Here is a 26,034-nt window from a genome sequence, read left to right as displayed (position 1 = left end):
GACTTGATGGCCTTATAGGACCCTTCCAACTCTACTATTCTATGATTCCTCTGAGGAAAAGTTGCAGCATTTGGGGTTTTTTTAGGTTAGAGAAAAGGGGAGTAAGAGGTTTATAAAATTATGTGTGACATCGAGAAAGTGGATAGAGAAAAGTTTTTCTCCCTCTCTCGTAACACTAGAACTCATGGACATTCAATGAAGCTGAATGCTGGAAGATTCAGGACAGACAAAGAAAGGACTTCTTCACCTAGCACATAGTTCATTTATGGAATTCACTCCCACAAGAGCCAGTTATGGCCACCAACTTGTATGGCTTTAATAGCAGACTAACCAAATTCATGGAGCCACAATGCCTCCACAGTTAGAGGTAGCATGCTTCTGAATATCAGTTGCTAGAAACCGCAACTGCTGATATTCAGTTGCGCTCAGATCCTGCTTCTGGGTTTCTCACAGGCATCTGGTTGGCCACTGTGAGAACAGGATGCTGGACTAGATAATCCATTGACCTGATTATTTATTATTATTTATTGAATTTATTAGTCACCCATCTGGCTGGCTGTCCAGCCACTCTGGGCGACGAACAAAATAGGCATACCATACCTAGACATTAAAAATCTAAAAAAATGAAGATAAAATCTAGCCAACCCCAAAAGCCTGCCTGAAGAGCCAGGTCTGATCCAGCAGGGCTCTTCATATGTACTATTGACTTCTGTTCTTTTATATCCTTGCATGAGCATCATCTGCTCAAAGGAAATGTATTGCTCCTGTACTGACGTCCTTGTGATTATTTATTTATTTATTTTTTATTAAATTTAAATACCACCCTTCCTCCCAGTAGAGACCAATGGGGGGATCTCAGCCAGATGCTTCTCATTAGGAAGATTCTAAACAAAATTCCTACAGGATAAACACTGTAGGGGAAAATCCTAGGGGAAAACACACCATGAGGATTTGAAACGTTTTTTGTTGTATGCTGTCATCACTGAAAGCTCCTGCCGACTATCCTTATTGAGGGCCAGTTTGCTCAATTCTTTTTCTGTCCATGTATGAATCTGTGGATGCTCCATGTGGAGAAATATAATGCATTAACCAGAAAAGGAACAGATGCTGCAATATATATATATATATATTTAAAGTCTGGACTTAGAGAGTCTACCTTCATGGATCCATTTCATTCCTGGTCAAACCCAAAATGTATCCAGACTAGCTATTAACTTAAACAATATGTTGGGGGTCCAGAAAGGATGTTTTTGGAAATTAATCTAGTTACTTGGTATTATTTCTGAAGGAGATTTGCTGGGTTGTGGTGGTGGTGCAGTCTCTGCCCATCCCAAATCAATGGATACCACTCACAGTCATGTATAATTGGAAGCAATTCCCAGGACTGCGGGGTCAGGGAGGGGGAACAGCACAACAGTGACAAAGGTATTCCCAAGTTATTGTCTTTAGTAGAAAGCAGCTGTAATCACTCAGGCAACAACAAGCAAAGTCTCTGTTCTTCATCAGCACTGTCCATTCATTCTGGCTTTCATGGTACAAAAAGCCTCATTTTCTGCTGATAAGGCAGGAGACGATATGTGTAATACATATGAATGACTTGGCATTAACGAATGTACTTTCTAGAGTGACAAAGTGTGAGAGTGCGCACATATCTATCTATCTATCTATCTATCTATCTATCTATCTATCTATCTATCTATCTATCTATCTATCTATCTGTCTGTCTGTCTGTCTGTCTGTCTGTCTGTTCCTGATCTCTATGTATGGATGTGAAAGTTGAACAGTGAAAAAAGTGGATAAGAGAAAAATCAACTCATTTGAAATGTGGTGTTGGAGGAGAGCTTTGCGCATACCATGGACTGTGAAAAAGACAAATAATTGGCTGTTAGGTCAAATTAAACCAGAACTATCATTAGAAGCCAAAATGATGAAACTGAGGTTATCATACTTTGGACACATAATGAGAAGACATGATTCACCAGAAAAGACAATAATGCTGGGAAAAATAGAAAGTAACAGAAAAAGAGGAAGGCCAAACAAGAGATGGACTGATTCCATAAAGGAAGCCACAGACCTGAACTTACAAGATCTGAACAGGGTGGTTTATAACAAATGCTATTGGAGGTCGCTGATTCATAGGGTCACCTTAATTTGTAATCGACTTGAAGGCACATAACTCTCTCTCATTTTCAAAGGATTTCAGTAAGCCTTACAGCAGTTTACAGCACTGTAAGGCCAATATTATATAAAGGGACATCTGAAACTAACTGTTTGCACCACCAACACAAAGGTTGACCCCTAGACTTTTTAAGTCTCCCATTTGATTTGACCAAAACCCAGTGAGATACAGATATCCATAATTGGTTTTTGTTTTTTACTTTAAAGTAGCCCAGCATATGGGATGGAAGTGAGGATGCAAATTTGATTGGAGCAGCAATACTGGGAGAAGGAATGTTTGCCCTTTCCCTCGTGCCTTTCCAAAGTCAACCCCACCCTTTAAAAAATCCATATGCCATTACTTCTGCTGTATGGAACATACAAGACAGCCGCCCAACATTCCTCAGAGGCTGCCGAATGGCTTCCATGGGTTGAGTGCTCTTGAGTGAGGATACCATGGGCACCTCCCTGCTGCAGAAGTGCCAGTTTGAGTAGGCTCCCCAGAATATGTTCATAGGAACATAGGAAGCTGCCTCTATCTCATTGTTGTCTCCACTGACTAACAGTGGCTCCCCAGGATTTCAAATAGGGGGTGTTTCAAAGCCCTACTTGGGATCTTCTAAATGCAAAGCTGATGGTCTACCAATAAGACTGTTGGTCATCTTGTGGATTTCTTTAAGTTCCTCTGATGCTACCCATCCTAGAAATAATAAGTGCTACAGGGCTGGAAGCCTAGAAGCAAGCTTGGAAGCAGGCAGGCAATGAAACAGATAACTTTCTCAGACTGAGATGGTACATCAGAGTCAGTAGTGTCATAGGGTCAGACGGAAGTGGAACCTTGTTGGTGCCTTCTGCCACATGACTGCTGCTGAGCTGGTGACTGCATTAGCATCATCTGGCCATTTCCAGTGGTGGTGCTGTGGTACAGCAGAGAGCAGCCTTAAGAACTCTCCCCTCTGGCAAGCTGTTGAAGTGATGCAGGCCACGCAAGAAGAAGATAGGAGGTTTAGTAAGGTATAAGAAACGTAATACCTTGTGCTTACGGAGGCTCCCTGGACTGGTAGGTGTGGAGATCGGGGACTGCTTTGATTTGGGCGTGGACAGCTGGCTGCTTGATGTTCCATTTGCTGTTGGAAAACAAGGGAGAAATCAGTAATGAACAAAGACAAAAAAATCTTTTAAAATGCCCATCCAGTTTCCATCAAAACTTTCCAGTCTATGAAAAATAATTCCTAAATAGAAATTCTGATCACAATTTGCAAGTTTGGATGAATTTGTTTTCCAGCATCACAGGTGAGGTAACTGTCTCTGTCTGCACATCTTTTGTTTTGCAAGTAGAAATGGGGGAGAAATTCAAATCAGTTTGCATTTAATGGTGAATCTGTCAAATGTGCACTTTCAGAAACTATATCAGAACCAAAACACAGGTGTCCTTCAAAATTCGCACTTACTTGAGTTTTGCAGTGCAGTTCTTCAACCAACCAATGCATACTAAACACATGTATTTAGGGAAGTGTGCATAAAAATGAATATATAGCTTAAATGAGAAAATAGCATAGAAAAATGCATTATATGACAAGAAAGTGCTTGCAAAAATGTGTACTTTAGTCAAAACTACATACAAAAATGTGCGTACTACAAGAAATTCACACTACGTGGGCTGCAACTGCTCTAAATAAAGTTGGAAGGATATACACACCCACCATCCATCACTCAGTGGAGAACTTACTTCCTTTTCTACATTTAAAGGTATGTCTTATTATTATATTAATTGATTAATTAATATATTATGATATATATCATAACTCTATTGTGGCTGGTGAGGTCTTCTTGCAAATTCCACAACAACAAACTAGAGACAAGCTTGCAGTATCCCCTAATTTGGATGAAGTCAGTAAAGCCATCAATCAAATGAAGAACAACAAAGCTAGTGGACCTGATGAGATTCCTGCTGAAGTCTTTAAAGAAGGTGGGCCTGAGTTTACACAACAACTTCATAAACTCATTGAAAAAATCTGGATGAGGGAGGAGATCCTGGAAGACACTTTAGGTACGTCATAATTATCACCCTTTTTAAGAAGGGTGATAGAACAGATTGTGGGAACTATCCAGGTATCTCTCTTCTTGCTACCACAGATAAAATCCTTGCAAGGATCCTCGCAAATTGCCTCCTACTGATCTCAGAGGATGTCCTCCCCAAATCTCAAAATAGTTTCCGCCCTTCCAGGGGGACAGTGGACATGATCTTCACTGCACGACAGCTTCAAGAAAAATGCCGGGAGCAGAACCAACTTTTATATATGGCGTTTGTTGATCTGACTAAGGCCTTTGATACTGTGAATTGAACAGCTTTCTGGACCATCCTTCTGAAAACTGGATGCCCTGATAAATTTGTGAATATTTTGTGACGCCTTCATGACAACATGACAGCAACAATTTTGGATAACAATGGCTTTCAAAGCGATCCATTCAGAGTCGGATCAGGCATAAAACAGGGATGTGTCATTGCTCCTACCTTATTTGCTATCTTCATTGCTATGATTCTACACCTTATTGAAGGGAAACTTCCTACTGGTGTGGAAATCATATATCGAATAGATGGAAAGCTCAGTAGGCTGAAAGCAAAAAGTAAGGTAATGTCAACCTCTGTCGTAAAACTTTAATATGCTCATGGTAACGTAGTCTCCGCACATCTCCGCACAGAGAAAGATCTTCAAACTATCCCAAATGTCTTTGCAGAAGCATATGGAAAGCTTGGCCTTTCACTTAATATTAAAAAAACCAAAGTGCTTCATCAACAGGTGCGAACTAATCCCTCTGTAGCACCATCAATCCAGCTTAATGGTGTGACGCTGGAGAACGTTGATCACTTCCCCTATCTTGGCAGCCATCTCTCTGTAAAAACTGACATCGATGCTGAAATTCAGCATTGTCTGATCTCTGCGAGTGCCGCATTCTCCTGAATGAAACGTAGAGTGTTCGAGGATCGGGATATTCGCAGGGAGACCAAAATGCTTATTTACAAAGTCATTGTACTACCGACCTTACTGTACACCTGTGAAACATGGACCATTTATAAACATCACTCCCAAATTCTTGAAAGATTCCACCAACGCTGCCTCCGGAAAATTCTGCAAATTACTTGGGAAGAAAGACGGACTAATGTTAGCGTTTTGGAAGAAGCAAAGACTACCAGTGTTGAAACAATGATTCTTCAACATCAACTTCGCTGGACTGGCCATGTTGTTCGAATGCCTGATCACCGTCTTCCAAAGCATGAATACAGGGCGAATGGGACGAACGAGCTAAGCGGAAGGCACATCAAACAAATCCTCATTGCGACCATCTTCCATCTGGAAACCTATGTCCTCACTGTGGGAGGCTGTGTGCATACAGAATTGGCCTCCACAGTCACTTATGGACCCACTGTTAAAGATCTGATCTTGGAAGACAATCTTACTCAGCCACAAGTGATCGCCAATGACTAACTGACTGACTGAATATATATTTATGTTAGGACTGGTGGATCATCCTTATTGATAGTGTAAGCTGACAACATTTCTTTCTTTTTTCTGTCTGTTTTATTTGCCGTAAAAAATGGGGACAACGACCATGAAGTGGATCAGAAACTGTCACCCTAACCTACCTCACAGAGTTGTTGTGGGGAAGATAAAATGAGGGAGAAGGCATGTTAAGGGATAAAGGTGGGATCATGAAATGTGTAAATATTTGTTACACAGTCTACAGGTAAAGTGTTAAGCAGTAATATAGAGTTGCCTCCTGCATGCTATCCAAACTTCCACTTAATACATTCATTTGTAATAAGAATTCTTGAGAGCCATTCAGAAATCAAGCCAGACTGACATTCGGTGGACACTGCTAGATCTTACACCCTCGTGGAAGTGCACTAATTTCTCTGCAGGCCTTTACAAAGCAATGAATGAGAGGAGCCCATCCAGATTCTCATTGGCTAGAACAGTGATTCCCAATGTGGGTGGTAGCGCCCCCCTGGGGGCATTACAGCCTTTCAGGGGGGCGTTGGCATGACTACAAACTTTAGGGGAGCATTTGGGTTCATTAGGGGGGCATTGACATTTGGCGGTCTGATGCGACAGTTGAAGCATTTAAGTTTAATTTTATTTAATACACAAATCATTAATTTTTAAATTGTTTTGTCCCCAGTTACAATGTATTTAACAGTTTCAATTCATGGAAATAACACTATAAATAGCATGTGCTCTTTAGTAAAGAAATTCTGAATAGTGGCCAGTGTCATATCAAGGAATGGGGATATTAGCCACGCCCCAGCACTAGGTAATGTTCCGATGCTGTCTTGAGGGATGTTGGAACCAATCACGAGAGAGTGTTTGATAAGCTGGGTGTATTGGTGGAGGGCGCATTCTTCCAACGGATGAGTGCCGTGTGCAAACGAGTGACGCAGACCGTCAGTTATTCGCTGGTTTTCTTCAGGAATGGGATACACTCGCTACCTGTTGTTTCTGTGATGTTTAGATGAACTCGTTTAATGAAACAATGCCGGTAAACTGAATGAGTTTGTTGTTAAGTAACACAGTGTATTCTATTGGTTCATACTGTGTGGACTTAGGCTGCTTTCACACATGGAGCTGATTGCGTTAGTTTAACGGATTAAAAAGGAAGCGCTTCTGTCCTGATTTCTAAAACCCCTTTCACACTGCAGTACCTGTTATACCGGCATTTCATGCAACAGTCTTTCACACACACACAGAGCTACAGTGAACAGAGCAGAGTTTTTCTCCCCCCCTTCATTTTAGGGGGTTTGGTGTATTTCCCCCCCCAACTTGGTTTTTGAGGCTCATGGAGGCGGCCCTGGTGGTTGGGGGGCGGCAGTGCCTGCCATTGTGGCCACTGAGAGGTGGCTCTCCTTATTCTTAATTTTTATTTTGGAGGCTACGGGCGGCGGTGCCAGCTTCAGCAGCCGTTGGTAGTTCACTGAGGCAGCTCCTTTTACCCTTGCTCTCCCCATCTCAGACTATACCAGAGCGGGTGGCTGTGGCTCCAGTCAATTGATAACGCACCTCCCTTCGGCCCCAGTCCTCATTTCCCCCTTCTATTTAAGGTGGCTCTTGCTAAGTTCCCCCCTCTGTTTTAAGGTGGCTCCTGCTTTTTTCCCCTGTTCCACACTGCATGCTGGGATGCCTGTCATGTGAGCGGCAGCAGCTAGCGCAAAACTCCTGCGATCTTCTGGGTTCCCAGCCTTGCTAACGGATTATTTCTGGTATCATTTATTGTGGAAATTAGCGCTATACTTGCACTACATTCCACCAGAATTCCAGAGCTACCCAGTATGCCGTGTGAAAGCTCAAATATGATGCACAAATTGCCAGGTAAGAAATCATCAGAATAACGAAATAAACTGCAGTGTGAAAGCACCCATGATTAGTTTTTGCTTAGGTTTTTAGGATTTGTGAAATAAGAAACAACTCCTATATCTGACTTAAGACTATTACTATCCAAGTATACTCCAGATATTGTGAAGTTAGCCAAAACTCATCAAGGTCAAGGATCACACTAGTATTTTATAATAATCTAAGGCCCTCCTCCGAGTACCATCCCATCGAGAAGCTCGGAGGGTGATGACTAGAACCAGGGCCTTTTCAGTGGTGGCCCCCGAACTGTGGAACAGTCTCCCCGATGAGGTGCGCCTGGCACCGACGCTACTATCTTTTCGGCGCCAGGTGAAAACCTTTTTATACTCCCAGGCATTTTAAAGTGTATTTTAACAGCATTTCTGTATTTTGGACGTTTTTTGGTTCTTTTGTTGTTTGTTTGTTTTGTTTCTTGATTTATTGTATTTATTGTATTTATATATTATGCTTGTTTTTATCTTTTTGTACACCGCCCAGAGAGCCTTCGGGCTTAGGGCGGTATATAAATTAAACTAAATAAATAAATATAAATAAATAAATCTCATTTTATTTACTTTTCTATAACTATGTATGTATATTAATAAATCATACTAAGAATTCAATGTGTAATCTAAGTGCAATAAAAAGGCATGATAAAAACAATCAGTAATAATAACTGAAAATACCTTTTATGCATTACTCATATTTTAAGGGAAGAATAGGAAGCATTGGCATATACTTAATCTGAGGGCACAAAAAGATTTTGCAGAGGGGTGTTGGGTTGAAAAAGGTTGGGTAACGCTGGGCTAGAAGATCATGCCTTCTGCATTCAGGCACAGCCTGCTAGACACTAATGCAAGAAGGTCCTATTTTTGTAAAATTCTCTGCCCGCCATGTAAGAAGTGCTTGTTTTCCCCTCCCTGCCTCTTTCTTGGGGGGGGGGGTACCTATTTTAAGAATCTCACAATGTGGCTGAGAATATCTCTGTGTTGTTTTCTTTCTATCTGAAAAAAAATATTTTACTGAAGTTTTCAAACACAGACCAAAGAGGAAATGGTTGATCTACAGAATTTAGGACGAATTTACTGATTTTATCAAAAGGAGATTAGAGCACAGTTTATATTTTGTGTACTTCTTTGGTTTCAAATTCCAAAAACTTGCAAACGTGTTCCGCTGTTCTTGCAAGTGGTTTTAGCTTCCTTTACTTCCCCTAAATCTAATCAAATGAAATAGTTGTATTACAAGTAGCGCATTTCAGATCTACTTTTGCATTAAATTTAATTATAAGAAATAATTTTCCTAACGGTGTGTTTTTAGCTATACCTGGGGAGTCTCCACTCATATTTTCCTATCTTGTGTTGGGGGTATTCCTTAGAATATCTTTGAGAACGCCTGATCTAGACTGAGTCTTAAAAGAAGGCTTATTTTGTCACAGAATATGATTAAAGAGGTATGTATTTTTTAAAATTATTATTAAGGCAGACTTTCCTGATGTACAAGGTGGAGTTTATATAAATTGCAACCACTGTGTGATGCCCTGGGGTAGATCAAACAGGAAAAAGAAATTCTGAGCAACTCATCTGTGATTCCAGGACTAATCAGCTGCCCCAATGAATCTGTGCAACTCTTCACTTCATTTTAAAGAGATGTAATGCTTTAGCCAGTGAAGAAGGCCATAGGATGAACTAAGTCAAAATAGATGTTCTGGCTAATGAAGACTTGGTTTCATTTCTAACCATTGTTAGTCAATATCTGTACCAGGCATAGATCTGAGTTGGAATTTCTCATTTTTAATCATAGGTTTTACCCTCAAGCTTTTGTATATTTATTTTTGCATTTAACTGTTGTTTTGCTGAATATATTGTGTGTGTATTTATTTCTGTTTGATCTGCTGGGAAAAAAAACTGTCACTCACCATCCTGATGGTTACCTGAATCAGCTGGGGATTTGCTCCTGCGCACGGGACCTGGGCTCTTTGCAGAACTTTTCTGAGGTGTTGGGGAGGACTTGCTGCCTGGAGTAGTCGGAGGGTTCCCTTTCATTACCCGGCACTCTGATAAGCAAACACACAAACAAAACCATAGTAAGCATTTGCATTGATCCTTCAGATGTCTTTAGGGTTGCCAGGTCCATGGCCTGAGACTGATCCTGTATCTTTAGGAGAAGAGAAAGTCAGCCAAGTGCAGGTGTTCTTGAAACTCTATAATGGGAAAAACCACAAGGTGGAATTCTCCCTTCCCACTGCACAACTTTTAAAGATACAGAAGACCTCTTGGAGGCTGGGCCTGGCAACCAAGAGGTCTTCTGTATCTTTAAAAGTTGTGCAGGGGAAGGGAGAATTCCACCTTGTGGCTTTTCCCATTACAGTGTTGCAAGAACACCTGCACTTGGCTGACTTTCTCTTCTCCTAAAGATACAAGATCAGTCTCAGGCCATGGACCTGGCAACCCTACGTGTCTTACAGATCTGCAGCACCTAGAGTGTGAAATGGTAGCACAATGCTTGAATTGAATGCCATGCTTTAAAAAACAAAACACTGAGGAAGCTCCATATAGCTCTGCAGTAGAGGACATGGTCTGCGTACAAAACGGTAGGATAGGCTCCTGTATGATACCCTGGAGAGCCACTGTCAGTTAAATCAACCTAAGTCCTCTTCCTCTTTCCCCAGTTTCTGGTTTCCACTCTTTCCCATCTCCCTGGGCTCCTGGAGAGTTCTGGAGTTGATTCTCTTTGACTGGTGCCTGGCTGGCTTATGGACAGTCAGCTCCAGGCTTAACAGGAACTTCCACACCTTAGCCACAACCTCTGACACATCTGTACTTCCTGGCGAGAAAGGAAGTATCTCCACCACAGTGACAATGAAGCATGCCTCTCTATCATCTCTCTCTCTCAGCAAGCCTTGTCTATGGCTCTGATGCTAATTGGGTGCAACTGGACTGTTTGCTTATGCATGTAGCATCCTATTGTGTGCTAGAGGTCTCCACTCCAATGGCATGCAGGGATCATTGTAAGGGGATCCCCAACACCATCACTCTTTGGACTCTACCATCTTAGGGATGTGCTAGAATTCTGCTCAGTTTGGATTTGGGACCAAATTTTCCATTAATTTGCTTATTCGCCATCATTGTGACCAGATTTTTATGTAGCATTTTCCTGCGGCTATTTTTGTAAATAGGTTTCCTTTTTTAAAACAAAAAATCTGCCTCTAAAATATTGATATTAAGGACAATAATTTTGTTGATATTTCCTATCATTTATTGACATTTCCTTTCAAAATATCAATATTTCATTTCAAAATATTGATATTTTCTTTCAAATTATTATTGCTTTAAAAATATCAGTATTAATATCAACATTTTTTGCAAGGGGAAAAAAATACCTGGATTGGCTAGCAGACAGGGAATGAACTCAAATAGAAACCAGCCTGTTAGTCGATGGAATTTTTCTGAACCGGCGTCAGCCAACAGATCCCACCCCTATTCTAGACAATCTGCCAGAGTCTAGCTCCAGGGTCACACAACACAATAAGGAGAGTGGAGCCTGCTGGCTCTGGGGACAGTGCACTGTTCTAATTAATATAAGATCATTTCATAATCCTATACAACATCTCATATATAGCTATGCAAATACTAAACCTACAGATTACACAGCAAGGGCTGAGTTGAGAGCTAAGCAATTGTATACACCAAAGGTCAGGGTGAAGGTTGGCAATAAAGTCCCCCACGTTTCCATAAAATTAGTGGGGTGCGGAGGCACAATATGGTATCTTCTGAGCTGGTGCTATAATGTAATGTCACCATGGGAAATGCCAATACATTCGGAGCCACGCCATCGGAGCGAGCCATGGGGGTTGGAAAAGTAGAAAGGGATTTTAACAAGCTCTGGGAGTCAGTCTTGCTACACAGCCCCAATACGCTGCCAAGATTAATAGATTTATGGTGGATGGGGTACACTTTTTCCAAAGCAGCTCAGAGGCACAGAAGCAGGAAGGAGAGAGCTGAATGCATGAAAGGCATATAAGACAGAGAATACTTGTCCTATGTCATCATGGCCCACCAGACAGCAGCTGATGAACCTCAAAAGCCATCACAGTAAGAGACACACGCCTTCAGGACATCAGAAAGTGCAGGCATGTCAATTCCAACTGTTGGGCTGCGTAATAAAAGCTGAGAAAGGAGGGTGACAATTCAGAGACTCTGGTGCATGTACAGGAGCTCAAATATACATTATAAAACATGGGGGCAACCCTGGACAACCCAACTCTCACAGAGTCCTTGTAGCTGACACCAGTTCAGAGTCCTTGTAGCTGACACCAGTCAGCCATGGACACTGAACTTTCCAATACAGTACCTCTCTATCTATCTTGCTGAAAGAATTGCACTGGCTGCCAATTAGCTACTGGGTTAAGTTCAAGGTGCTGATTCTGGTGTAAAAAGCCATAGAGCTTGGGACCAGGATATCTGAAAGATTGCCTCACCCCTTATTTACCCAGCCGATCACTGTACTCTGAAGGTGAAGGCCTGCAGATGCCATCTCATCAGGAGGTCCATTCTGCACAATAGAACTAGCTTTTAGTGTTGCACCACCTATCCTTTGGAACTCCCTCTCGTTATATGTCAGACGCTGTTTTCATTTCAGAGCCTACTAAGACCTTTCTCTTTCAACTAGCCTTTTATGTAGAGACCTTCATCCTAATCTGCATCTGCCCTGGAATTGTTTTTTAAGGTGGTCTTATTGCTTTATTGCTTGTTGTTTGCCATCCTTTCAGGGGAAGGCGGATATAAATTTAATAATAAATCCACATCCACATAATCCATGCAGAACTCAAGTATAATTACTCTGGGCCCAATACAGACTTGTAACACAGACCCCCTTCCCCCCAAAAAAGACCTTATTTGTTTTGAAGAATGGGAAGATCCTTTAGCTTCCCTGTGTTTAAGTTCTTTCTGTTTTGAAATGCTTGATTTTTATTTATATACCCAAATGTGGTGGTAAGGCATGTATAATATTTATACCTGATGCACTGACAATAAATACCTGTTAGGCACTGACTAGACAGACAGTGGAGACTGGTGGCTCTGATGTCAGTGGGGCAGTGAATCTGCTCCACGTTTTAGTGAGAACTTTCAAGGAGCTGTCCAACAAGCATAAACCTATAGGTTCAGCACCTTGGACAGTTCTTTGGAAGTTCAGACTAAAACCTGGAGCAGATTCACTGCCCCACTGACATCAGAGCCACCAGTCCCCACTGGGTTCACACGCCCCTCTCCTCATTCATAAAAGCATGCAGGAGTGATAATAGAGTGTATATTGTATATTTTTAATTGTTTTTATTGAAATTCTGTTTGGGGTGTTTTTTATGACAGGGGAAGCTGCCCTAGGTATTAGTTTGAAGGGTGGGGAAGGCCCCCCATACAAACAAATAAGCAAGCCAGCTACTGGGGACACTTGGTATGGGACTAGGGTTCCTCAATTCCCATCTCATTCCTTCGTTCCAACAAGAAGCAAGTTATACTCATGTATTAATACTTACAAATTTATGCTGCAGAAATAATAGTATCATGCGGGGCTTGACTCTGTCATATCATCCGTATAATATCTGGTTTTGTGTCTATAATTTTGCACATGATTAGTTGGGGAGGGGGTGAAAATGCACAAGAGGCTCAGAAATAAGTGGGTGGTGTAGTGGTTGTGGTGTTGGACTATGACCTGGGAGACCAGGGTTCGAATCTCTACATAGCCATGAAGCTCACTGGGTGACCTTGGGCCAGTCACTGCCTCTCAGCCTCAGAGGGAGGCAATGGTAAAACCCCCTTTGAATACCGCTTACCATGAAAACCCTATCCATAGGGTCGCCATAAGTTGGGATTGACTTGGAGGCAGTCCATTTCCATTTTTTTTTTTCATTTTGATGCATTTTGACACAGTGGCAGGACACGGAACAATGGGCTCAAATTACAGGAAGCCAGATTTCGACTGGACATCAAGAAAGACTTCCTGTTAGAGCCATACGACAATGGAACCAATGACCTAGAGAGGTGGTGGGCTCTCCGACACTGGAGGCATTCAAGAGGCAGCTGGACAGCTATCTGTCAGGAATGCTTTGATTTGGATTCCTGCATTGAGCAGGGGGTTAGACTAGATGGCCTTATAGGCTCCTTCCAACTCTACTATTCTATGATTCTATGATGAGGGCAAAGCTTGATTGGATCAGAACCATAAAATTTTGCATATAAATCCATTTAAAATGTATTCTTCCTCCATCTCTAACTAGAACTCTCTCTACTCCTTCAATGTGGCCACTGTTAACAAAGGGTGCATGTGTATGGTGTTTGTGTGTGTGCCTGGCATAAGTCTTAGAGGACACAGTCCTAATGCTGTAAAGGTGAGTTGCTGGGTCCCTGGTGCTTTCCTTTTCTGTTGATGACACATGGTATGGGCTAAAGCTCACATCAGCAGCATCACCTCAAGGCTGCAGCTCTCTCTCCCTGCGCCACAAGCTGGCCACTGAAGCTGCAGGATTCAAGGAAGCTCCTTCCTGTGCTATCATAGCTGTGGATGCAGCTGCAGGATATGCTGTTCTGTTTCCAGGGCTGGCCCTGCCATTAGGCAGAGTTTTTAGGTGACAGAAAAGGGGATTGCTAGTTATTTAATCAGTTATTATTGTAGATTTTACTCCCAGTGATACAGAGAGGTGCTTGTGGGGTCATTTATTTATTTATTTTGCCAAGGGTGCCTTGGATTAGGGATGGAATGATCTGTCCATTTTGGTCTCTCAGTTTCTCATTTTTCTAATTTTAAATTCTGTTCTCTGTACATCTGTAGCAATTTGCTAATTTTTTTTAAAAAAAATCTCATGAAAATTCATCAGCACTTTAGGACACAATCCAACTTGATTTTGCATCGAGCTGGGGGGGGTTTGGATGAGATGGACCCCCAGCTGAGCTGGTAGGCTCCTGGCTTTGCCGGGTTCTGCCAAGCTCCACAGGCCAAAGCCCCCCATCCTGACTGAGCTGTGGTGCTGCCAGGACCCTGCCAGTGCTGCCTGGGGTCCGCCAAGGATGGCCAGCCTAGTGGACAGAGAGCCGGCAGAAGCTGGGGGCAATCCTCAAAATGGGTTGTTTGGGGGTTGTGGTGATGGAGGAGCTGGGGGGGGACTTACACAAGACCCAAGTCCACCTCAGAGCACTCCCTTGGGTCTCTCTGCACACAAGAATTCCACCAGCAAAAAGGTCCATCGCCCTCACAATCCTTACAATTTCCAGAGTGGTTTAACAATCAATCCCACTTTTCAGGGAACAAGGATAGGGCTTCATACAATAGCCACTGAGACAGCCTTGCCTTCCATGACTTTGTCTAAACCCCTTTTCAGACCCATCCAAGATGGGGGCCACCACTCCATCTCGTGGAAGCAGTTTCCATTGTTTCACTATGAGCTGTGTGAAGAAGTATTTTCTTTTGTGCATCTGGAATCTCCCTCCACTACAGGCTCATCGCATGAGCTAACGTTAATAAGACAGGCAGGAATACTTCTCTTTGTCCACTTTGCCCATGCCATGGAGAATTTGTTAAATCTCTATCATTCCTTCCACCACACACTAAGGATGTGCTAGAATTCCACCCAGTTTGGATTTGATATCGAATTTTCCATTAATCTGGTTGTTTGCTTTCATTGCAGATTGGGTTTTTATGTAGTGATCGTCCATGGCTGTTTTTTTTCAGTTTACTGATATTTCCTATAATTTACCAACATTTCCTTTAAAATATTGATATTTCTTTAAAAAAATCAATATTTCCTTCAAAAATATAGACATTAATATCAATATTTCAGAGGGGGGAAAATAGACCGGTAAAAGCAGCAGAGGACAAAAAATGAACTCAAATCGATACCACCTGTTAGGTTGATGGAATGCTTTTTAAGCATCCGTGGCCAATGGATCCCATCCCTACCCCACACATGCATGCATATACTTCCTCCCCTATACTAAATGCTCCCAAATGTTGTAACCTTTCTTCATGGAGAACGTTACTCCACCCCATGGATCATTTTGGCTGCCCTTTCCTGCCAAATGAGAGTGGAAAAAAACCTAGAGGAGAACCCTCCCATAAATTCAGACACTGCCCTAGAGGACAGACGTACAACCTCTATGCAAAAAGATAAGCCATAGTGGCCTCTGTGCTAGCCTACAGCAGACAAATACCTTTGCTGTTCATCTCCATGCCAATGATGATGCATTCTGCAAACAGTATAAAATGTAAATGTACTGCCTTCAAGTCGATTCCGACTTATGGCGACCCTATCAATAGGATTTTCATGAGGCTGAGAGGCAGTGATTGGCCCAAGGTCACCCAGTGAGCTTCATGGCTATGTGGGGATTTGAACCCTGGTCTCCCAGGTCGCAGTCCAACACCTTAACCACTACATTACAACTTGCATAGATTTGCTTATTCTGCATAATTACTGACTGGGATTCCATTTAGATCTCATGTGACCCCTGCTTTAAAACAGCTGCATTGGTTGCCAGTTCATTTCTGGGCTCAATTTGTGACCCGCCATGGGACCTTCTGGTGAAGGGTGGATGATGATGATGATGATGATGATGATAATAATAATAATAATAATAATAATAATAATAATTTTGCTTCTCAGTTAGGGTGCTGGTGGTGATAAGGAGCTATGGGGGACCTCCTACTGGGCTTCAGAGATTTCATCCAACCAAGTCTTGCTTTATTAAGAAAGAAAGAAAAAATTCTCAGAGTGCTGCATTCTGTATACAAAGCACTTGACAAATTCACATTAAAAAAATTAACAGGAGCAATTAAGTGTCTTATACAAAATGCATCCATATGGCTATGGGAATATGCCACTTCTGTGAATTATATTATTTTGGCACTGTTAATAAGATGACCTATTCTGCCTTGTGGCAAATCTGTCATTGTCCATTAGATGATGACATGCACAAACTGCTCAATTACTGGGAAACCAAGTCATCCATGTTCATAGGCTGCATTGTGATATATCTATGTATATATAAAGGCAGTTGAGTCTCATCAGCAATGGTAGGAACACATGTCTGCATATAATAAAAATATGAAATTTGGTGCATAGTTGCATAGGACAATTAATCCCAATTAGTAGAATATTATGGAAGGAGGGAGTTTTATTCTTTGTCACTTGATATCCAGGCATCAAGTCTGCTTCGTAAGTAGCCAGAGGTCAGCACAGAGTGAGTCGTGACCGAAATAAGACAGGATATTGGACTGTGGGAATTGTGCTACTGTCACAATTTTTTCCAATGTAAAATTCCCAGCCAATTTGGGGGTTCAAGCAAAACAGGAATTTTAGGAGGAGACAAAGGCATTTCAGTAAAACTGGCAACATTTCTCAAAGAAGAGGTGTGGTTGCAGATTCTTAAGCTGTCAATGGGTATTGGCTCAAGCAAAATTTGCAGCAAATGTAAAGCTTTGATAAGACTTTCTAAATTTCTCAGGGGGAGGTCATTTGTCTTGGTTCTTCATGCACTTCAGATGCAGCAAGGAAGACACACTGCGATACTCAGGAACATAAATCTCGAAACTGGCCAAGCCACACTGTTAGAGTTTAAAAATATGATTTTTTTAAGGAATATGCGTCATATATCAGCTGATACATATAGCATATAGATGCATAGGCATAGGCTTCTTGATATGAGTTGACATATTATTGTAAAAGGCAGAGGGAGCAATCAAATGCTGGAGGGGGTAACTGAGGGTGACAAAAGGTCACAACTGTGGTCAAAAGAACTTTGGCAAGGGACCTTTGGTCAGCTAAAAGCACAGAAATTCCAGCTGTGTGATTAAGAATTGGGGCAAAAGCTTGCAAGAAAGAAATCATGTCATTGTCAGAAATGGGCTGAAATTATGAGGGGCGGAGATCATCTTTAGCCAACCATGGAAGAAGGTTAAGCATTAATGAATACTAATAATATGATAAAGATGGGAGCACACTGAGGTAGTGGCCATTCCTGAGCAGAGGTGTAGTCATCCAAAGTCACGGTATGTGTGTGTCACAGACCCCTTACATTTTAGGGAGCAGGGTACATATATATAAGCACATCAGCATGAAAGGGGAGCATGTTAGCCACTGAGAAGAGTCTTCTCACTTAGCTAACAACATGCTTCCTTGTCCTTTCATCCTGATTGGAGCCAATCAGAGTAAAAGGAGGTTAGTCAGTGACTGAGAAGACACTTTTCAGTAGCTAACACATACCTCCCCTTTCATGCTGATTAGCTCATAGGGTAAGTGAGAGGTGAATGTGCTACTATACTACTGTTCCTGAGACTTCCAAGTCTTGATGTGGTCCCCCTCTTCTCATACTTTGCTAAGATCTGCAAGTGTTTATGTTCTTGCTGTAAGTAAGGGTATGGATGACTTTTCTTTGTCATCCCCTGGCTTATAAATAAAGTGCTCGATTGTCATTTAACTATCTGTCTGTTGATTGTGCATTACTCTGGTTCAGATGGTGTGATAGTGAGGCAACACACCAGCAAGTCTGGGGAGTTGCTGGTTGTCTGTAGGCTGAGCCCTTACAGCCTGTAACAATCAGTAACTTCAAAACCCTAAAAAACACTCAGGTAGACATTTCATAAACTTTAAATATCACTGGATTGGCAGAGTCAGTATTGGGGGAGTGGGGATGGAAATTCCACAGGCAGCAGGAGAACCACTTGTGCATACAGAATTCAAGCTGAATTTTCCAGGGTGTGCACCGATGACAAGATTTTACTTATATTAGTATATGTGAGAAGCAGCCCAGTCTGTTTGGAGCAGTGGTGGCTAGTGGCTCCATGTCAGTGGGGTAGTGGAATCCATTCTGGGTTTTAGTCTGAACTTTCAAGGAGCTATCCAAGACACTTTAGTTTTGACTAAAACCTGGAGCGGATTCCACTGCCCCACTGACATGGAGCCACCAGCCACCACTGGTTTGGAACTACCCTGTGTCTTTCCAATTCAATTTGTTATTCAGGACCAAATTAGATTTGTTAAAAACAAAGCTCTGCCCTCCCCCATTCACTATATAGTGGGCTATGATTCCCCCCCTCTTTTCACAGATGTCGGTGAAATTTGTAGCCATAGCAGCAGCACCAGAGTGGATTTAGCCTGCCAAATTGTAGGCAGATACATCCATGGGGTGAAGAATTTTCATGAGGATTTTTAAAAATACAAAATGGCAAATTGCTGCAGAAATGTGGAGAACCAACTTTAAGATCAGGAAAATGAGGAACTGAGAGAACCGAAACGGACAGATCATTCCATCCCTAGCATGCACCCACTCACCCACATCTGAAATAAGCTGTCCTGTGGAAATAGCTTCAAGCCAAGAAAGGCAGAAGGAGATTCTGTCTCTGCCCCCTGATAGGCCAACCACAATGTGACTACTGCTATTACCATTTTCATCCAGGGAGAAGTCATCCTGCGCATAGCGGAATTTTTCTGGACCACAGGCAATAAACACGTCATCATCCCCAAAGAAATCGTGGAGACAGGTCACCTACCAAGAAAGCAGAAATCATTCATTTTAGTTGTAATTCATGGCACACACTTACCTTCATGTAAAGGTAAAGCAACTTCTTCCCTTCCCCTCTGTTCCTGTTTATCCCAGCTCCCATTCATCCATTGCCAAATGTCATTTATTCTCAACAAAACAAGGATAAACTATTGTTAAAAACAAGAGGGAAGACCAACCACCTTCCAAAATGCAATGATGTGTGACCTTTCCACTTAATTAATCTGGCTAAAGTAGAGGCAGAGACAAGCAACTCTGGGGCTACTCTCTCCTTGCGCTGTTTTCTATTCTAGCTGGCTGTTCCAAGAACTCTGTAACTAATTCCTGGGTTGGTTTTTCTCCTCTTCCCTCTGCAACAGAGAACAAGTCTCTGAGTTTACTTCTCTCCTCGTTCCTCCCAATCCCTTTTCCTTTTGTGCTGTGACTTTCAGAGAAGCCAGAGAATGGTATTGTGGCATCCCGGGTCCTGGGCCTACAATCCTTCCTGCTCCTTCATGCCTGAAACAGAGAACCCCAAAGACACCTGCCTCAACTTTGGCCAGTTACCTAATGCACCATAAGCCTCAGCAGTTCTGCTTCCTCCCTGGAAGAAGCCAATGGGTTAAATACATCTGTGGGTTTATCTGTAGTTATTAGGTTTAGAACCTTGTTTGGCAGCGAAATAATGACCAAGCATGCACATGGATTTATTTCAATATACAAACAAATATTTATTATGTTTACAGAATCAGTTAAAGATGTTATATACGATGTTGTTCTGTAGCTAACCGACCAACCTAGCCATACTAAAACCAACTCCCAATGACCTAAACTCCACTCACTAGTTGTCAACAGATCAAGCCCTATTCAAACCCTAACTACCCCATAAAAGTAACCCTGTCTAAATAATACCTTTCACTTTAAAAATGTAAATATACTGCCTTCAAGTCAATTCCGACTTATGACAACCCTATGGATAGGGTTTTCATGGTAAGCAGTATTCAGAGGGGGTTTACCATTGCCTTCCTCTGAGGCTGAGAGGCAGTGACTGGGCCAAGGTCACCCAATGAGCTTCATGGCTGTATGGGAATTCAAGCCCTGGTCTCCCAGGTTGTAGTCCAACATCTTAACATCTACACCACACTGTCTCTCTTACCTTTTACTTTAGCCCCTTTTCAGCCTTTCACTCCCTCACTCCCTGCTCCCTTGCAAATACTCCAGCCAATCACACTCAACATTCTATTAATGCTAACATCCCTAAACATGAGTTAACAGAAATAAATATTGTGCTTTCATTACAGGTGTCTTTTCACCAATATGTATATAGGAACCTAAGAAGCTGCCTTATACCGAGTCAAACCATCGGTTCTTCTAGCTCAGAACTGTCTGCACTGACTGGCAGCGGCTCTCCAGGGTTTCAAGCAAGGGTCTCTCACGGCCACACATGGAGATGCTGGGGACTGAGTTTAGGACATTCTCTATGCAAGGCAGATGCTCAGCCACTTAGATATGGCCCTTGCCACTGTTGACAAGCAGGGTTAAAATGCTTTAAATAGAAAATAGAATACATGACTATGAGTAGGCTTGGTGTCAAGTCTAGACTCCTTCACAGGCCAAATTTTGTTTATGATATCAGGCATACAGAATAGTCAAGGGGGTCTCCCAGTCCTCTGAAAAGATGGGGGAGAAAGTTGATTCAGTTTGTATTGAAAGCCAAATCTATCAAATCCGCCCTTTCCGAAACAATATGAGTACCATAACACAGCCATCCTTCGAAATGTGCACTTATCTGAATTTTAAGATGCAATTCTCCAACCATCCAGTGTTTACAAAAATGTATATATTAGGGGAAAGTGTGCAGACAATATATGCGTGAATATCATACACAAAATGCATGATATTAGGACAAATTGCTTGGAAACGTGTGTATTAGTCAAACCTGCACACAAAAATGTGTAGTGGGAGAAATTCACTTTTAAATGCTGATGCATTTGCACGAGGATTTTTTTTTAAAAAAATCACAAATTGCTGCAGAAATGTGGATAACTGAATTTAAGATTGGAAAAAAAAATGAGAAACAGAGAGAACCAAAATGGACAAATCCTCTCAGCTAAGGATGGAGGGAGAAATGTGTTTGGTTAGCATGTTAATGGAGGAGCACAACAGGATCCCAAGCACCTGCCGGCTCCCTTTCCTTCTTTAGACAATGATTGCGTAGAAGAAGGAGGATGTTTGACTGTCTCTCCACGTGTGAGCGATGCCAAGGACAATGGAAGCAACACAAGTAATAAGCAAGAAGTCAACAATGCTCCCATGTGCTGTTCAGTAGCTACAGTCATGACAACTTAATTGTACCTTGTGTGTGAAATATCAGTTACGATTACACAGTAGCAAGAAGATAACTACATTCCTGATGAATCTTCTGGAAATAGTAATAATTTCACGGTAAGTCATGCCACCTTATCTTTGGAGAGCTCAGCTTTAAGGTGAGTCAGAACAACAGAGCCACCAGGAAGGGAAACAAGAGCCTTTGGGTATAAAGTTTTTCCCCAGAGTGTTTCCAAAAACTTGTTAAATATGAATTTGATCATTAGCTAGGCATAAATACTTGGGGATCCTGTGCTTGTTAAGCCTGTCATCAGCTACTGATTGATTGCTCTCACATGTATTCACCTAAGTCCTCCTCAGAGTGGACCCACTGAAATGAATGAACCTAAGCCAGTTGGAGGAAAGGCTACAGCGTCTGGGGCTCCTTAGTTTAGAGAAAAGGTGAGTAAGAGGTGACATGATAGAAGTGCATAAAACTATGCATAGCATGGAAAATGTGGATAGAGAAAGGTTTTTTCCTCTCCCTTTCATAACACTAGAACTCGTCAATGTCCAATGAAGCTGAATATTCAGGACAGACCAAAGAAAGGACTTCTTCACACATTGCATAGTTACACTATGGATTTCACTCCCACGGGAAGCAGTGATGGCCACCAACTTGGGTAGTTCTGAAAGAGAATTAGCCAATGTCATGGCTACAAGCCATGACAGCTATGCTCTGACCCCAAGGTTGGAGGTAGCATGCTTCTGAAAAACAGTTGCTGGAAACCCCAGGAGAGGGGAATGCTCCTGTGCTCAGGCCCTGCTTGAGGGCTTCTCATAGGCATTTGGTTAGTCACTGTGAGAACAGGATGCTGGACTAGATGGCCCACAGGCCTGACCCAGCAGGCTCTTCTTCAAAAGAATGAAATGGCACTGAGACATGTTCCTGCTTCACAGTAGGTGTGCATAAGATTGTGATGTAAAGGTGCAGAACTATACACACCTGAAAGTAAGCCTCACTGATCACAATGGGGCTTACTTCAGCATAGAATTGCACTGTAAATATGACATTAAACTAGTATTCATAGTGATGAGCAGACTTGATGGCATGTGAGTATGGATGAAAATAGTAACCATTTATTGTGAATACTTTAAAAAATGGAAACAGATGCAGGAATGTGGGAATTAAACTGAATATTGGAAAAATTAGAAACTAAGAGAAACTGAGGGGGGGAAGTGTCTATCCTTACATGCGAGACCTTTTTTAAATGTGGATGTGGATGAGAATGCTGACTCCTTGGTGAGGACCTGCATAGGATCTAAGGCAGCCTTTCCCAACTAGTGTGCCTCCAGATGTTGTTGGACTACAACTCCCATCAGCCTCAGCTAGCATTGCCAATGGTCAGGAAGATGGGAGTTGTAGTCCAACAACATCTGGAGGCACACTGGTTGGGAAAGGCTGATCTAAGGTCAGGGGGAGGGGCTCGCTTTGGGATCTTGGATTCAGGATTGTCTTATTCAGAAGCTCCTCTATTTCCCGGGTTCAGGATCATTGTAGGAGTCCAGATCCAGCACATCTGTGGATGTTATGATAGCTGGGTTGATTCAGCTAGCCCCACATCTCTAGGCTGCTGCTAGAAGTCCAGGTCATCATGACACCAAACATGTTCAGGAGGAGTGGCTCATGTTGGACTAGTTCCTAGCTTCCCTGACCATTGGCTATGATGCCTGGGGCTGATGGGATTTGGAGCTTAACAACATCTAGAGCACTGTTCTTTGACCTTGGGTCCACTACAGGCCTCATCAACCCCAGCCAGCTTGACCAATGGCCAAGGATGGTGGGAACTGTAGTCCAACATCTGGCAACCTAAAGTTGAAGAATAGTGATCTAGAGGGCCACAAGTTAGCCAACTGCAATATGCAGACTACTTAGAATGCCTACCCTGAACTACTGAGTTGTCACAGTCAATTTACACTCATCTAAGATTGAGACATGCCCTCCAGATGGATTTGGACTCCAAACCTTCGCCGTTACACAAATGTAAGCACCAGGCATTGCCCTATGCAAGCCATATTTGTAGTGTTCCCAGTTTTCTGGCATATATCCTGAGCATGCCATGCCTAGTGGGCACAATGTGTACATCATCTTACTGACTGCTGAGCCAGAAGTAGTTGCCACAGACTGATCTGAATTGGACTGTGAGTAAATTAATTTCAGGCTATAATAAATCAAATGCAAAGCTTTCCATTACCTCAGTGGGTTACAGCATTTCACACAGGTGATTATTCTAGCAGACTGAGCCTAAATAGCCAGACAGATAAAAGTGCAAAATAATTGCCATTACATTTCTTGGCTTTCACATATCTTTCCTTTTCCAAGCCATACATTTTGGAGAAATAAAAATTCATTTCAAAATACTATTTTATGTCAAATATCCCCCCCACACACACACAGTTCCTCTAATGAATGAGACCTAATTTATGGTTGATAAGGGCCATGCACTTACACAAGTAAGGATTCCATGCAGATTCCTCCCATCATTTCATAATGAGCAGGTGACATATACAATGATGGGGAAGGGTCATAGCTCAGTGGCAGAGGAGAGGATTGAAAGGGGATGGGGAGGGAGGAGCAAAGGAAGGGGGAATGGCCACTCTGGCCACTGGAGCCAGGGTCTGCTCCAAAGGGTGGCCAAGTGGGCCCCTGGCTGAGGGCCCCTGCGGTACAGTGGCCCCTGAGGGCCCCTTCTAATCCCCTTCTGCAAGTTGTGGCAGGATCACTGCCACGGATCCCAGAGTGGGAGCTTTGGAGCCCCCGTCATTCCCTCATTCAACCTACATTTCCTGGCTGTGTTTTGAGGCTGCATGTGTAGTGTGCACAGGACTGCCCTTAACGAAGATGGTGGTCGAGGTTTCCCTAAGGGGCTGAACCCTCAGCTGCCATCTTGGTTAAGGATAGACCTGTGTGCACAGTGTGTGTAGCCACAAAACACAGCTAAGAAAGGCAGGTTGAGCAAGGGAATGGTGGGGGCTCCGAAGTTCCTGCCCTGCGATGCGCAACAGCAATCCTGCCATGAATCATGGAAGGGGAATGCCGGGGCCTGGGGCAGGGTGGTGCCCCAGCAGGGCCGGCTCCAGGAATGCCAGGGCCCTTGGGCACCAGGTTGCCCTGGCCCCTGGCATGTGTGTGTGTGCACGCTTGTGCACGTGCACATGCCCCCCCACCTACCTGTCTGCTGTCTTTTATCATTGTCCTTCACGAAGATGGTGGCCGCGGTTTCCCTAAGGGGATGACACCTCCGCCGCCATCTTTGTTGATGGCATGCGTGCGTGCTACGCCCGCGCATCTCTGCCATCAACTAAGATGGCGGCAGGGGCTTCAGTACCTTAGGGAAACTGCAGCCGCCATCTTCGTTAAGGGCTATGGTAAAAGACAGCAGACAGGTAGGTGGGGGGCGTGAATTGCAGAAGGGGAGTGGAGGGGTGGCTGAGGGGCCCCTCGTAGCTCCAGGAGCCATCGGGCCAGTGCCCCACCTGGCTGCCCTTTAGAACCGGCCCTGTGCCCCAGGGCCCTGGCATACCTGAGCCCGGCCCTGACTGGAGCTCTCTCAGGGGAATAGGAGTCTCCTCTCAGCACCCTGCACAAACTACACTTCCAGGATTCTTTGGGGGAAGCCATGACTGTCTCAAGTGAAATAAAGATCTGGCATGGGTGTGGACTCCTGATGAGCCAAGCAAACAGCTATGAGTCTGGCTTTTGGAACACTGACAGTTGGTTCTTACTGAGCATGCCCGGGCTTATCACTGAGTTCAATGCTAAATTTCTTAAAATAATTAAAAATTAGCCAGGCATTTTTTTTAACTTTTACACTGCAGAAAATGAAAGTCAGAGTATGGGGTAACAGGATTACAGGTACTCAGTGAACACGGCTGATTTTTAATTAAGTTCAACAGATTATGAGAATTCTGACAGAAAAAAGTCCAAAAGGGCTCTGAGGTTTTTCTCTCTCTCTTTAGACTTTGAACTCTCTATTCTCTCTGACTGTTTTGTGTATCGCCATGAAAATTGACAGAGTTGTTAAGCAAGCGTTTCTGAGTTCAGGACTATAAGTTATGTAAGGTTTTGTTTTGGAATGACCTTATGGGAAGCATCAGAATGGCATGGGGGTATTTTCAATTTAACATTGCAGAATGTGAAAAATCCATGCTGGCTATAGTATAAATTTGTATTTTGTATTTTTGTGTGTATATATTTTGTTTAAATTAGCATCAGTCTTCAGTCCTCAGAGTGTTGAGGTGGCCAGTTGTATTTGCAAGAGAACACTTGCACAGAGGCAAAGCACAAACGTAGAAAAGGAGAGGAGATTAAAGAAAATTCAGAATTGAGCAAAACACAGCAAAGGGGCAAGGAAGATAAGAGGAAAGAGTTTGGCTCAGGTAGCAGTTAGCTACTATGATGAACAAAGAACAGGTGATAGTAAATCATTTTCTATTAGTATTATGCAAGCTTATATAGGGCCAGTCATGTCATTAGACCCAGTGAGGCATCTGCCTCAGAGAACAGATGCCGGGGCTGGGGGCCCTGCCAATGTGATAAGAAGAAAGTTATGTGTGCCACATGAACTGTCCAGTGTTCCCTAATCTAGCCTGTGCTC

The 26,034-nt window shown here is 42.8% G+C and overlaps 1 protein-coding gene across 9 annotated transcripts in view; it reads right to left on the bottom strand.

Annotated features, from left to right (window-relative positions):
* The window catches only part of DCX (doublecortin), a 147,449-nt gene that overhangs the window by 8,110 nt on the left and 113,305 nt on the right, over window positions 1–26,034 (bottom strand). For 7 of the 9 annotated variants that reach the window (XM_061598738.1, XM_061598731.1, XM_061598735.1 and 4 more), the window contains 3 exons: window positions 18,973–19,075; window positions 9,460–9,597; window positions 3,187–3,284 (listed from right to left, as the gene is read on the bottom strand). In XM_061598738.1, coding sequence (XP_061454722.1) covers window positions 3,187–3,284; window positions 9,460–9,597; window positions 18,973–19,075 — 339 coding nt within the window. The remainder of the gene's footprint in view (window positions 1–3,186; window positions 3,285–9,459; window positions 9,598–18,972; window positions 19,076–26,034) is intronic. The other 2 variants (XM_061598733.1, XM_061598734.1) reach the window with 2 other exon arrangements.

Source organism: Rhineura floridana, chromosome 16 (genome assembly GCF_030035675.1).
Source record: "Rhineura floridana isolate rRhiFlo1 chromosome 16, rRhiFlo1.hap2, whole genome shotgun sequence".
Lineage (NCBI taxonomy): Eukaryota > Metazoa > Chordata > Lepidosauria > Squamata > Rhineuridae > Rhineura > Rhineura floridana.
The sequence above is the reverse complement of the archived record's forward strand: the minus strand, read 5'-3'. Positions and strand labels throughout refer to the sequence as shown.